The 15,608-nt window shown below is 33.7% G+C and overlaps 1 protein-coding gene across 1 annotated transcript in view; it reads left to right on the top strand.

Moving 5' to 3' along the window:
- The window catches only part of CENPE (centromere protein E), a 77,771-nt gene that overhangs the window by 19,933 nt on the left and 42,230 nt on the right, over positions 1–15,608 (top strand). Inside the window, 10 exon segments of the mRNA XM_032333047.1 lie at positions 486–653; positions 4,617–4,691; positions 5,142–5,261; positions 7,206–7,328; positions 7,412–7,577; positions 7,952–8,106; positions 9,846–10,160; positions 10,275–10,547; positions 10,701–10,865; positions 14,969–15,172. Of these exon segments, the coding sequence (XP_032188938.1) occupies positions 486–653; positions 4,617–4,691; positions 5,142–5,261; positions 7,206–7,328; positions 7,412–7,577; positions 7,952–8,106; positions 9,846–10,160; positions 10,275–10,547; positions 10,701–10,865; positions 14,969–15,172 (1,764 nt within the window).

Genomic DNA, 15,608 nt, shown 5'->3' with positions numbered 1-15,608 from the left:
TTTGTAATGCAGGTGTATGGTAATAAGTAAACCTTTGCATCTAGTTCTTTCCCAGCAGATCTTGGTATCTATGATTTTTTTTTAGTTTCTCTTTTTAGACAATCCCCTAAGGGTTTTATAAAGTGTCAAAATTCTCAGGTATATAGTAGAATGACACAGCAGGGAGGGGGTAATATTGCTAAACCATATTGAAAAATAAAAGCAAATGTATTATATGTGGTTTCACCAAAATTTTAGGGAATACTACAGTGAATACTTTAGTAGGTATATAGAGTCCATATTGACTTTCTAGACTACTAATGTCCAAAAAAGTACAGTATAGTTTTATAAATATATTGTTAAGAAAATTTCATTTTAGTTTTAGAATAAAATTGCAGTGATTCTTGGGAATTATTATTATCATTACTTAACCATTGTATTAGTTAAAATTAGGTGTTATGGTTAAAGTTAGGTGTTATAGTTAAATCTGGTTTTGGTTACAACAGGAAAACTTAGAAAGTGAGCTGAATTCACTTCGTGCCAACTATGATAATCTGGTATTGGACTATGAACAACTAAGACGAGAAAATGAAGAAATGGAATTAAAATTAAAAGAAAAGAATGATTTGAATGAATTTGAGGCCCTTGAAAGAAAAGCAGAGAAAGATCAGGAGGTAAGAGATATGAAAACATGAAACTAAAACACTTTTAAAAGAAGTATCATTCTCTTAAAGATATTTATTTCTATGCGTGATGTATAGAAAATCCAACCATTTTCTATGTGTACACACAATATAGAGAATTTAAGAAGTAATTCATTTATATTATTTTTTAAATATTTAAATCATTTGTTTCACATATGAATTATTTTGCTCAAACATTAATGTGTTGAGCACACCAGAAATACTGTCTAGAATATAACCATTTCCTGCTGAGACCAATATGAATTTTACTATCTGGCTGAATGTTTTATTCATGGATACTCTGTGTTAATGGATTTCATTTTCTTTAAAAGTATATTCCCAAATATTTAGAACATTATTAGAATAGCTGGTAAAGCTGATTTTGATCATGTCTTTTTCCATAGCAGAGAGTTATGAAAATTAGTGTAACTAATACTAAATACTAGTAATGAAATTTTTAGAAATGAAACAGATCACTTAAATTTTCCAAATATATAATATTAAGTTACATGTTAAGAGAACCTAATCCAGAAACACTCAGACTTCAGACACTTAGAAATTGCCCAAGAAATTCAAGAAATTTCTTAAGAGCAGACTGTCCTTAACCTAGAGGTCACAGACATTATAAAATTACTCTGCAGAATTTTTAAGTGCTTATTCATTATTCTGGAACAAAAATTTATAACCATTATCAGATGATGAAGCAATCTTTGGCTCCCCCTACCCCTCAAAATAAGAGCCAGTGTTCTGGTGTAGTTAAAATATGAGTTAATTTGCTGCTACTTCTGAGATTTCTGTGAGGATAGCCCAAAGGGCCACAATGTTTTTACCTCGGTATTGTTTCATTTCTTACCCCCCTTTTTTTTTTTACATAAGGAAAAAAGAATTCAGTGCCAAAAGTATTATTTCCATTCTAAATACAAATTAAAGTTAATCCTGGGATGCCTGCGTGGCTCAGTTGGTTAAGCATCTGCCTTCTGCTCAGGTCATGATCCCAGAGTCCTGGGATTGAGTCCCACATCCGGCCCCTTGCTCAGCAGGGAGCCTGCTTCTCACTCTGCCTGTTCTGCCTGCAGCTCTCTGTGCTCCGGCTCTCTCTGACAAATGAATAAATAAATAATCTTTTAAAAAAATAAAATAAAGTTAATCCTGCATTTCATGAGTATGTAGTCTAAGATGCAAAGTCTGTATGTTCTCTACAGAGTTTCATTTAACTTATTTTAAAATTTGCATGTTAACAAAATACAAAATGTTGTATATTGACCCGTAGACATCAGTCAATAAAAATGGAGTTTTTCAAAGAAGAGGGTGGTCTAGTGTCATGGCTAAGAGCATGGTCTCTGGAGCCAAACTTGCTTCTGAGTAGGATACAACGCCTTGAGCGAGTCCCAGAATCTCTTAGGACTTACTTCCTTTTTCTCTCCACCCTGGAGGTTGAACCAGGTGCTTGCCAAGGCCCTTCCTAACTCCAAATTTCATCTAATTGTATCTTACTTATTATAAATAATATGTCATAAAATTAACTTTGGGCATAAGTATAGCAATAATTTCTCTAAGTTTTTTACATGATTTATATAGTCAATTAATAATAAAAACTGAAGCTCATAGAGTATATGACTTGACTCACATCCTGATTTTTTTTTTCCTTTTATCCACAGTCAAGGGGGAAAATAATCCTATTCTTTTCATCTTCACTTGGACACAACTAAAATTCTAGGTTCTATATGGTAACCTAAAATATTAAGTAATATAAACTTACTCTTTTGAAAGGTAGTTCTATTCTATTTTAAACTAAAAATACAAGTCTGTATGCAGTAAAATATGTTCCCAAATCTCCATTTTGGGGAAAAGCTTAGCCAAAAGAAGTAAAAAATCAAATTATGGCCTTGGGACATGTGGTAATTGCCCTGGTTTGCCCTAATGATCTTATAAATCACCAGAGCCCTATATCATTTTCAAATGGGCATATAGGAATACAGTATGTTTAAATAATAATTTTTACAAGGAGGGGTAAACAAAGTCCAGTATCATCAAGCTCAGGGAACAAAGGAAATTCCAACCATCTACCTGATTTAACTTGCTTAATTTTAGAATTTTAACAGCTTGGAGGTTTTTGTCTTAAGGAATTAAATATTTTTGTTTAATCTGCTGAACATTACAGTTGAAATCTGTAATTTTTTTTATATAGCCGCCAACTAACTTTTAATCATATCATACATTTTCTCTTTATGCTTAGCGTCCTAAATAATACCTCATTCAGACGTTGTTGTGCGGGCCTTACAAAAGTTCATCTTTAGATTTAGATTAATGAGAACTAGTACTTAAAGTGCTATTTTAAATGAGAGGTGAGAGAAGTTTTCTTTCTAGATGTTTATTTTCTAAAATAAGAGTAATTTTTAGTTCTTCCTTATTGGTCAATGTGATTTTGTTGCACAGAATTTAGAAACAAGAAGAAAAAGATAAAAGATGGAGTTATTTTAAATTACAGCTAACACAAATGTCTAAAATCTTGCAGAACAGTTGATAGCCACTAACCACATGTGACGATTGAGTACTTGAAGTGTGGCCAGTCTGAACTGACTTAAGAACATGAAAAAAAGAGAATGTAAATTATTTAGTTTTTTATATTGATTACATGAATAAGTGGTAATATTTTGGATATATTAGGTTCAAATATATTTTTAAAATTAGTTCTATTTTTTTAATGCAGCCAGTAGGAAATTTTCAATGACTCACATAATATTTCTGGATGATACTGACCTACAATAGGAATGTCAACACTAGTCTGAATCTAAAACAGTTAGAACTGAATTAAGCATTCAGAAAATATTACTTTAAAAAGATGCTATTTTCATAAATCCCTTACATTCTACAAGAATTTGCCTTTACTTTTTTCTTCTTTTTTATTTTTTTTTTATTTTGTTTAAATTTAGTTAATTAGCAGGTAGTATATCATTAGTTTCAGAGGTAGAGTTCAGTGATTCATCAGTTGCATGTAACCCCCGGTGCTCATTACATCATGTGCCCTCCTTAATGCCCATCACTCTGTCACCCCATCCCCCCACCCACCTTGCCTTTCCTTTTTCAGGACTCATTGAATTATGAAGATTTCATAATTCTAAGAGAAAGTATGTTTATCTATGATAAGTTGTCATTTATGTGTTTTGACACAAAAATATGTAGTATTCAAATATTTAATGCTCCAGATATTTGATGGAAAGGAAACTTTAATAGAAATATATGTATCTTTAGGTATTCTTTATACTTTTAGACAGCTGAAAAATATAAAATTAATAACATCATCTTTCCAATATTTTCTGTGGAATGAACAAACAAGGTAATAATTGAAAATCTTATACATATCTCTGGCTTTAGTGAATAGTGATATTATTTTAAAAACACCACATGAAACTACCCTAATCCAGACCTAAATTTTAAAACCTAAATCCTTAAAAAGTATGCCAGTATAAAGCTAAATGGCTAATTTGTGGGAAGAAAACAAAAAATCTTGTAGAATAAATACATTTCTGCACTTAACTTCCCAAAACAAAAATTTATTAAGAGTTTTAAAGTTTAATTACCAGTATATCTCCTCCAAGGGATGCATACTAATTTGCTTTTGACATTTTTATAGCATTATTAACAGACAGCATAACTGTTACTTGGGTCATGCTGAGGTGTTTTTCTTGTTTGCTTGTTTTACAAGGTTTGGGGATATTTTTGTTTGACTTACTGGGTTCCTGTTTGTTTTGTATCTTCAAATAATGAGATGCTCTGTAACAGTAGCTTGAACAATTGATCTCTCAATCCCTTCTTACTGTTTTGGTGATTCTGAAGCAGTGAATAAATGCTATCTTTTGGGGGGAGTTTCTTTTTTTCTTCTTTTTTTTTTTTTTTTTTTTTTTGCTTTATTAACTATGGTTTGCTCTGTTGCCTGTTCACATGCTCTTACAGATGCAACTAATTCATGAAATTTCCAACTTAAAGAATTTAGTTAAGCATGCAGAAGTGTATAATCAAGATCTTGAGGTGAGCATTTATGTTGGTATTTCTATTATAAAGAACTAGAACTATAAAATGTACATCATACATAATTATTTCAGAAAATAAAAGGATCATTTTGTTTTTTAAATATCAACTTTTTAGGGGCACCTGGGTGGCTCAGTGGGTTGAAGCCTCTGCCTTCGGCTCAGGTCATGATCCCAGGGTCTTGGGATTGAGCCCCACATCGGGCTCTCTGCTCAGCAAGGAGCCTGCTTCCTCCTCTCTCTCTGCCTGCCTCTCTGCCTACTTGTGATCGCTGTCTGTCAAATAAGTAAATAAAATCTTTAAAATAAATAAATATATATATATATATATATATATCAACTTTTTAAATTTTACTAACAGTTTTAACTATTAAACATAAGTTCTTTTTAATCTCCTAAAATTTAAATCCAATAAAATATGTTTCACTTTATTTTTGTTTCACACTTATAGAATGAACTAAGCTCAAAAGTAGAGCTGCTTAGAGAAAAGGAAGACCAGATTAAGAAGCTACAGAAATACATAGACTCTCAGAAGTCAGAAGATATGAAAATGGACTTGTCGTACTCATCAGTAAGAATTAGGTTTATTTTGTTGTTTAATCATGTAGGCATTTATAGTACACCATCATCATTATTATAGCAAATGCTTGTATTGAACTCACCTTGTGCCAGATGTTGTAATTTTTTTACATATAGTATTTTATTTAATTTGTCAATGACTCTGGAAGAGGGACTGTTAGTATCATTGCTGTTTTTGGGTAAAGAATCATTCGTACAGAGTTGAGGATATCATTCTTTGAATATTAGTAAGTCAAGGACGAGTTTCCATTAAAAATCAGTAATTCAGGGGCACCTGGGTAGCTCAGTGGGTTGAAGTCTCTGCCTTTGGCTCAGGTCATGGTCCCAGGGTCCTGGGATCGAGCCCCACATCAGGTTCTCTGCTCAGCGGGGAGCCTGCTTCACCCTCTCTCTCTGCCTGCCTCTCTGCCTACTTGTGATTTCTGTCTGTCAAATAAATAAACAAAATCTTTTAAAAAAAAAAAAGTAATTCAAAATTTTTTATTTTTTAAATTGTTTTATATAAATGCATGCAGAAGTATGTAGTCAGTATTTTCAGGTGAACACTTGTATTGGTATTGATAATTAACTAGAACTGTACATATGGCATGTAATTGAGCATGATTTTATAAATTTTATTAATATTAATGCGTTCTTATAATTTAAATAACTATTTTAACAGTTTGGTATTTTTTGGAAACTGTAGCTCTAGATGATTTAAGTTGGTATAAGATATGTCATTGGGGCACCTGGTTGGCTCAGTTGGTTAAATGACTGCCTTCAGGCTCAGATGATAATCCCAGGGTACTGAAATCAAGCCCCCGCATCAGGCTCCCTGCTCAGCGGGGGTCCTTTTTCTCCCTGCCTCTGCTGCTCTCCTGCTCTCTCTCTATCAAATAGAATAAAATCTTCAAAAAAAAAAAAAAAATATGGCATTAAGGGTCTTCTGGGTGGCTCAGCAGGTCTGCCTTCTGCTCAGGTCATGATCCCGGAGTCCCAGGATCAAGCTGCATCAGGCTCAGTGGCGTCTGCCTCTCCCTCTGCCCTTCACCCCACAGGTGTGCTCCTTCTCTCAAATAAAAAAATAAAATCTTAAAAAAATAATAATAATAATGGCATTAAATAACATTTAATCTCATGGCAAAATTGTTAATTTTTGCTACGTGCTTTCTATTCTATTTGCTTTGATATTCCTGATTACTTCAAGAAAGTATCAGTTTGATTCTAGTTTTTAACACTCTTTTTAAGAAGGCAACAGTTTCTAGCTGAAATTTTGGTTTCTGTCATTCTTTGGTTTCCATTTGAGTTTTTCTGGAGTACTTTTTATTACGTTCTATTAGGACTCTTTGGTTACCTGTTATCAATGACAAATGATCCTTTGTAAAAGTAATCTTACTGTTTTAAGGCACTGGGAAGATAGGCATTTTCGTATCATCCAGGAGTGTCTGTTGATAAGAGTGGCAAGCAGAATTGCCCATTTTTTAAAAGTTGTTATTCCTTTCTCTTTATTCATCCAGTTCATTCATTCATTCATTTGTGCATTAATATGCTGCCAAGGATATATGTGGTTGAATTTATGTAAGCTAATTTTCAATTTGTGATTTCATATCCTTAATCTTAACTATGACTACTCACCTGCCATGTTTTAGAATGACTTAAAACTACACAAGAAATTTTAACAAGCTGGCTGAACAACAATTGTGTTAACCTTTTTTAAACAATAAGTTTCCTTAGTCTACATAATGCCTCTATAACTTGGGAAAGCATAATCAGAGTTTTTTAAATATTTTTATAATGGAAAATATTATTTCAGCTTTCATAAATAATGAACTTGATAATTAGCATATTTTCACCATTCTTTATTTATTCAGAATAACGTCTGTGTACATGTTCTCTAAAATCTTTTCCAACTCTCACCAAGTTAGATTTCACTAAATTCTTTTTGTCGTGTATATAGGAAATCACTGAAGACCTAAGACAAATGAAACAGACTTTGCTTGATGCTGAAACTGTAGCCCTTGATGCCAAGAAAGAATCAGCCTTTCTTAGAAGTGAAAATCTGGAGTTGAAAGAGAAAATGGTAATTGTTTTCTGTAATATTTATAATAAAACAGTTGTCACAACCAGTACATTTCTGTGAATTTGCAGTGTTTCTCCTAACAGAAAGAACTTACAAGTACATACAAGCAAATGGAAAATGATATTCAGTTATACCAAAGTCAACTGGAAGCAAAAAAGAAAATGCAAGTTGACCTGGAGAAAGAACTACAATCATCTTTTAATGAAATAACAAAACTCACCTCCCTTGTAGATGGCAAAGTTCCAAAAGGTATTTCATAATTTCAGACTTAATTCTTTGCAGATCTGACTTTGTCTAGAAACCTACCTGAAGGATTAGAAATTTTTTATTATCTTATCTAATTGTTTTAATAGCCTAATAATGAGTTTCAATATTATTTGAGATCAGTATTTATAACTGCTTTCCTGAAATTCTGATTCATAAGGGTTTAGGAATTATTTTTCAAATAAATTAGACCTGATTTTCAATAAGTGGTTGAAGAACTATTAACTGTTCACCTGTTAACCAACATTGACTCTTTCTTTCATAAATTTTATACAGTCTGATTAAATAATCTAACTTTGCATGTAATTTAGATTGTCCCAATAACTGCAGGCTGTTTTAATTTACCCAAAATGTCCTAGATTTGCTCTGTAATATGGAACTGGAAAGAAAGATTACTGACCTCCAGAAAGAACTTAATAAAGAAGTCGAAGAAAACGAAGCTTTGCATAAGGAAGTTAATTTGCTCTCAGCATTGAAATCTTTACCCTCAGAAGTAGAAATGCTGAGGAAAGAGGTAAACACATTTTTAAGCAAATAACTCTTCTTTTGAAATAAAAACCTTTGTAATAGCACTTTAAATATTTTGCTGTAGTATATCTTAAAATAGCAGTCAAGAGACTGTAAAGATTTGACTCAACTTGTTAGGAATAGAAATGAATGTAGTTCCTCCTCTAATTTCCTTATATTATTAGAAAACACATTTTCAAAGCCTATTTAACAGTATGCATAGTAACCTGATCAACGTAACAACCATTTCTACAGTCCTCAAATGTTTCACTTAAACAGAATTCTAGGAGGACCTGGGTGGCTCAGTTCGTTGAGCATCTGACTCTTGATTTCAGCTCGGGTTGTGATCTTGGGGTCGTGGGATCCAGCCCCACAGCAGCAGTCTGCTTATCCCTCTCCCTGTGCTCCTCCCCACTATGCTCACTCACTGTCTGAAATTAATTTAAAAAAAAATTTTTTTTTAAAGCAAGGTTTTATGGGGGCATCTAGCTGCTCAGTTAGTAGAGAGTATGAACTCTTAATCTCAGGGTTATAAGTTCAAGCCCCACATTGGGGGGAGAGATGACTTAAAAATAAAATCTTTGAACAGAGTTCTATGGTCCATACTTTTTTCATCGTTTTTTTGGTACTAATTCTGTCACTATGTTGAATAAAAAAGAGCAATGAGATATAAAGGAGGGAATTGATAAAGTTTAGGGGTAAATCTTGCAGTGTAAATCTTGCAGGCTAGTGAACAGTCCTATAAACCATCTGCCAAGCTTTCCTTTCTCTTTACCTTTCTAAAAGAAATAAAACTGACAAGTGGTTGAAGACCAAATGGCAGATATCATGCTAAAGGACTCTAGGAACATTAATTAGTCATTCTAAAAACTCTTTAAAGTAGGTGCTGTTTTTTAGCTCAGCAAGTAGTTATGAAGCCAGTAGTTGAGCCAAACAGAAGTGTCTCCTATCCTGAGCCCATGATTGAAACAACCCTGCTGTGTTACCCCTGTCCTTAGTCTCTGCTTTAAGTTTGCTTCTCTTCGTCGCACCATTTCTACTTTACCATTAACAAGGATTGTACTGTTCATAAGCTGGATATGGTTTATTTAAATAATAATTCAAATAAACCTTAATTATTTAAATCATTCAGGGATTACATTTTTAGAAATTGGAGCTGCATTCAAAGGCTTTAGAAAAAATGTGTCAAATTCTAAGAAAAAAAAACAAAAAATGATACACCAAGAAGTTAGAAAATACTTTAGAATGATAGATAAGGAAATAAAGGCATATCCTGAAATAATGTTTTTCTACTGAGTATCCTTCTCCATGTAATCCTTATTAGAACCCAAAGAGATTAGAAAACAAAACTGAAGGTAAAGTTAAAGAGGATAATATACAGGGATGGTAACAATAAAAATGTTGCCTTTAGGGGCACCTGACTGGCTCAGTGGGTTAAGCCAATGCCTTCAGCTCAGGTCATGATCTCAGGGTCCTGGGATCGAGCCCCACATCCGGCTCTCTGCTCAGCAGGGAGCCTGCTTCCCCCTCTCTCTCTATCTGCCTGTCTGCCTACTTGTGATCTCTCTCTGTCAAATAAATAAAACCTTAAAAAAAAAAAAAAAATGTTGCCTTTACTTAGTAAAATCTTTGCTTAATTTCAATGTCTTCCCCTCCCCCAACCCCAAGGAAACTTTGTTTCACCTAAAAGCTGCTTCAGTAGATCCTACAATGCTAACATAGCTAAATTTTACTTCTTTTCCATAGATGCATGATAAATCTGAAGAACTTTGTATAATAACATCAGAAAGAGACAAATTGTTTTCAGAAGTAGTTCAAAAGGAAAGTAGAATTCAAGACTTACTTGAAGAAATTGGGAAAACTAAAAATGACCTAGCAACTACCCAGTTGAATTACGAAAACACTGATCAAGAATTCCAAGATTTTAAAAATCATCATATTGAATTTGAGCAAAAGTATAAGATGGTCCTTGAGGAGAATGCAAGAATGAATCAGGAAATAGGAAATCTCTCCAAACAAGCTCAAAAACTCGGTTTAAGTTTGGATGCTTTGAACACAGAGGTTGGTACAAGACATCCTCTAGGGAAGCAGTCTTTAGCCTTCTGAGGTTTGGCTTCCATATGTATACACCACAGAATGCTCTGCTTTTCACATTTACTTTTTCTTATTTTAAAGCTTGCTCCCAAATCTGAAGAACTTCAGCCAAAAACAACTGAGAGTCAAAAAAGTTCAAATGAAGTGGAAGAGCTGAAGGAACAATTAGAAAATAGAGATTTGAGGCTGCAAACTATGGAAAAGGAAAAAACAATGATCGCTGAGCAACTTCAACAAACTTTAGCAGAAGTAAGAACCTTAACCCAAGAAAAAGAGGACCTAAAACAACTCCAGGAGAGCCTGCACATTGAGAGGGACCAACTCAAAAGTGACATTCAGGATACTGTAAACATGGTAAGGCTATGACTGAGTAAACTGAAAACGCAGAGCCTCTTTACAAACAGTACCGGAGCCATCACTCGTGATTAATGATCTAGTAGTCACTATACAATTACTTCCACTATTTCATATTATTCTAATGGAAAATGTTTTATTTCTCTGACAAAGAATATAGATACCCAAGAACAATTAAGAAATGCTCTTGAGTCTTTGAAACAACACCAAGAAACAATTAACACACTAAAAATGAAAGTTTCTGAGGAAACTTCCGGGAGTTTGCATACAGAGGAGAACCTAGGAGAAAGAGAAACTAAGGATGAATTCCAGGAAAAGGTAAATGGTGTTTCCATTCAAAGTTTTATATATGTGTAGATGAGCTTTCTCTTCTACCTCAAACACTTAAGTACATGCTGATAATTGCAATCTTGTCACAGTGCTGTTAACTAACAATACTTTATAAGCTGTAACCCTAATGTCTTTAAGATAATTTCAGATATAATTGCTTAAAATCAATTTAAAAAAATAAACAAAAATTAATTCAAACTTTGAGCTGATATTTTCTGAGGCCTGATGTATTTTAAATGTCTTTAAAAACCCCTCTGAATTCTAAGAATATAAGAGAGATTACTAATTATTAACCATGTCTAAAATATTTGTTTTATGACAGATTTTACATATTAAACTTGCTTAGAGATCCCTATAAAATCAATGTGTATATTTTATTTATGCCTGTTTTCTAGGGTTTATGCCATAATTTAACTATCAGGTTTTTAAATCTCACCTTAATTTATTCTAAGTAGTATGGTTTATTTTGTTCTGAGATCTTAGGAGAGTAAGGTCTTAGCTGGTTTTTTAATTATGTCCAAGAAAGGCTACGAGATGCTAATGATGATTTTTTTTTTTTTTTTAAAAGAGATATGTGTTAGACCAATAGGGCAGCCATCACAAAATATCACAGACTGCTGGCTAAAACAACAGAAATTTACTTTCTCCTGGTTGTGGAGGCTAGAAGTCCAAGATTAAGGTGCTAGAAAATTTAGTTTCCATTAAGTCTTCTCTTCGCTGCATACAGATGGCACCTTCTTTCTGTGTTCTCCCAAAACATTTCTCCTATGCTCAAGTTGAGAAGGAGCACTGGTGTTTCTTCCTCTACTTAAAAGGACACCAATCCCGGGGCGCCTGGGTGCCTCAGTCAGTTGGGTGATTTCAGGTCAGGTCTTGATCTCAGGGTTGTGAGTTTGAGCCCCACGTCTGGCTCTGCGCTGGGCATGGAGCTGAATGAATGAATGAATGGACACCAGTCCTGTGGTATTAGGGCTCCAGTTTTATGACCTCATTTAATTACCTTAATTACCCACCTTAAAGGCTTTCTTTTCACATATAGTCACATAGGGTTTAGGAGTTCAACATGAATATTGGGAGGACACAATTCAGTCCGTAACAGGTAATTGCCTATAATTTTACCCAATGGATTCATTTACTGTATACATTTCTGTTTTTCAAAAATGCCTTTGATATATATTATCAACAAGGTATTTTATACTCTCTTTCAATTTTATGCACTTAATAATATTTAATCCAAAATATTTGCTACTAGGAATTTAAAACATCCATCAGTGGAAGACTGGTGAAATAATCTTTCATACATCCATAGCTTGGAATTGCATATGTATATATAATATGTATCTATGTACATAGATAATGCAACTGGGTTTATACAGTCATAAAATTTTTTAAAACTGCATATTACATGCAAACAGAAAAATCACCAGGATGGACATATTATTAAATAAAAACAAATACTGCTTCAGAATAATTCAGTAAGCTTCAACTTATATAAATAAATCTCTTTATAGATGTATATGCTTTATAAAATGTGACTTTATATAATGTGCTTTTTTCCCCCATTTGCCGTGGGGTACAGTATTTTTGCCTTGGAAAAGCTTTTCCTCTCTCTCCCTATGCTTTAGTACGTCTCTCGTAGAAAAGCATTTTCACTTGTTCTATATGTTTTATGTTCATAGCTTATCTATAGTTTGGATCAATCAAATGAGCCAAAGGCATTTGACTTTGATTTAAAATTTATAACTTTCACTTTCATTGGGGGAAGGTTTTTTGAAAAGATTTTTGAAAGTAAGATACAACAATTAATAGCTGCTTTTAAACAAATGCAAAAATGCAGTCATAGGGCCTCATGGGAAGGGGTGTAATAGCAGAAGAGTAAGGGAAAAGGAGAGTTCTGTTCACTGGGACCAGCTGGTGTGTAGTATTACGTTTATGTTAGAAGCATCTATGTTGATAAAAAAGGTCCAATAGGCTTTTTTGTTTCCCAGGGGTTTCTCAAATCTGGGATGGAAGGCTGGGGTCAGCTTGGTCTTCTGTTACTATTGTTAATGATGGAATCCCACATGGACCCCTCTGTTCATCTGGGCCCCACAGGGCTGCATTAGTAGGTCTCTCATAAATCCCCTAAAGGTGCCCACATTGAATCCTACTTGATGTTTCTCTCTCTAGAAAGGCAGTTTCTCTAGTGTCTTGCAACAGAAAGTTTAAACAATGATTAGTAAGCTTATCTCATGTAAAGGACACAATTCTTTTTTTTTATTTAATAATAAAATCTGTTAGATTTTCTCATGGTAGCTGAAATACTTTCTAGGCTGAGTTTAGTTCTAAAATATCCTTTGGGTATTCTCACATACTTTGTCTCAGCCTGCTTTGTCCTTGTGTACAGTCCTATATTTAGGAGCACAGATGTAAGATTCTGAAGTACAGTATCTGACAAACTCATCCCAATGACTCTTTGTTCTTTACCTTAAGTTCTAATGTATTAGATCTGTGTTTGCCATTGTTAGAAACGCAAGCATATGCTAATAGTAAGAGAATAGTAAAATAAAGTATGATTTGTCCAAACCCATTCTAGAGAACTGAGCAACTACTCAAAATTATAATTTGAAGATTAGGTAACAGCATGGGAAAATGTATGTGATCTAAATGGAAAAAAGCAAAATTGAATATTTTATATATATATATATATATATATATATATATATATATATAATTACTGTATTCAAAAGAAATTTTTCAAGGACAGACTCTAAAAGGAAATATTCTAGAATTCTAGAATAGAATTCTATTATAGTGGGTAGTGGGTTGTGTGAAGCTGGTATGTTGGATGATTTTTTTTTTCTCTTTATTTTTTAGTTTTTTTCCAATTTAATTGTAGATTATTATAAAAACTTTTTTGAGGGCGCCTGGGAGGCTCAGTGGGTTGCGCCTCTGCCTTCGGCTCAGGTCATGATCCCAGTGTCCTGGGATCGAGCCCCGCATCGGGCTCTCTGCTCGGCAGGGAGCCTGCTTTCCTTCTTTTCTCTCTGCCTGCCTCTCTGGCTACTTGTGACCTCTGTCTGTCAAATAAATTTAAAAAAAAAAAAAAGTTTAAAAAGCTTTTTTTAAAGATTTTATTTATTGGAGCAAGAGAGAGAGCATGGGTAGGGACAGAGGTAGAGGAAAAGAGAACCTCAAGCAGACTCCCCACTGAATGTGGTGCCTGACACAGGGCTAGATCTCACAACCCTGAGACCGTAACTCAAGCCAAAATCAAGAATCAGATGCTTAACTGACTAAGCCACCCAGGTACCCCATTATTAAAATTTTTTAAAACTTCATCAAATACAGCCAATATGGAGCTGTATTTATTTTCTGGATGTGTAAAGTTACATAGTGATAACCTAATTTCACACCAATGATTTTAATGCCAGTCTTCATCTCACTTGATCAAGAAGGATACATGTTAGGTTACCTTTGCTTAAGACTTACTTATGGATAAATTAATTTATATAACATGCTTTTTTTAAGCAGAACATAAAAAGTATGTATTTTTAAAAGGTGGATTTTACTACTATAATATTAAATCTATTTTTATCAAAGTTATTTTGCCCTCTCATATGATAAAACTCCAACCTTTTGTGAATACGACTGCTTCTGAAAATAATGATTTGTTGTGAGTTGGGGCATAGAGAATCATTTTCAGCTTTTGATGAAAAGAACATGGTGGAGTTCAAGGTGGCTTACTCTTTCTTAAAATCAGGTTGACCCATCATCATACATGAAGATAATTGTTAATTATCTACAGCTGTTCAGGTAGTTCTTAACCCATGAAAAAGAGTACACTTAAGGGCACAAACTCTAGAGCCAGACCTCTTGGCTTCAAATCCTGAGTGACCTTGGGCAAGTGACCTATCATCCTCTCTCAGATTCATGTTCCACATCTGTCAAATGGAAATAATATTCCTACCTACCTCATAAGGTTAGAGTGAAGAGTAAATGTGTCAATAAATGAAAAGAATGCCTGGTAAATAATAAGTAATGTAAGTTTTGGCAGTTTTCATTACTATTAAAATTGTAATTAACTGAGAAATTCTTTATTTACATTTTAGATGGTTGATACAAATAAAAAACAGAATTTGAAAGCTAAAAATACTCAAGCACTGATTGTGAATGTTGAAGATAATGAGCTAACTGAGCAACAGAGAAAGATGTTTTCTTTAATACAGGAGAAAAATGAACTGCAACAAATGTTAGAGAGTATTACAGCAGAAAAGGAACAATTACAGACTGACCTAAGGGAAAATATTGAAATGGTAGGATTTAGCACATAATTAGCAATATATTCTTGTCTTGCATGTTGTGGATTTTTACTTTATTGAGGCATAATTTACATGTGAGAAATGCAAGTGTACAGTTTGATGACTTTTGACAAATGTCTCTATTTGTGTACCCTCCTCCCCAGTCAAGGTGTAGAACATTCACCTCTCCCTTCAGAGCTCTCTTGTGCCTGGACCCCCTGCAATTCTGATCTCACTCTCTACCCCATATAGTCGCTGTCCTGATGGTTTTTAACCGTAAGACACTTTGTCTCTTCTAGAACTCCATACAAATAGAATCATACAGCATGTACTCTTTTGTACCTTACTTTTTTTACACTCCTTTTTATTGCAGGGTAGTGTTCCATGTATGAATAGGCCACAAGTTGTTTAGCCTTTCTCCTGTTGATGGAAATTTGAGTTCTGTCCACTG

Source organism: Mustela erminea, chromosome 2 (assembly GCF_009829155.1).
Source record: "Mustela erminea isolate mMusErm1 chromosome 2, mMusErm1.Pri, whole genome shotgun sequence".
Classification (NCBI taxonomy): Eukaryota; Metazoa; Chordata; class Mammalia; order Carnivora; family Mustelidae; genus Mustela; species Mustela erminea.
The sequence above is the reverse complement of the archived record's forward strand: the minus strand, read 5'-3'. Positions and strand labels throughout refer to the sequence as shown.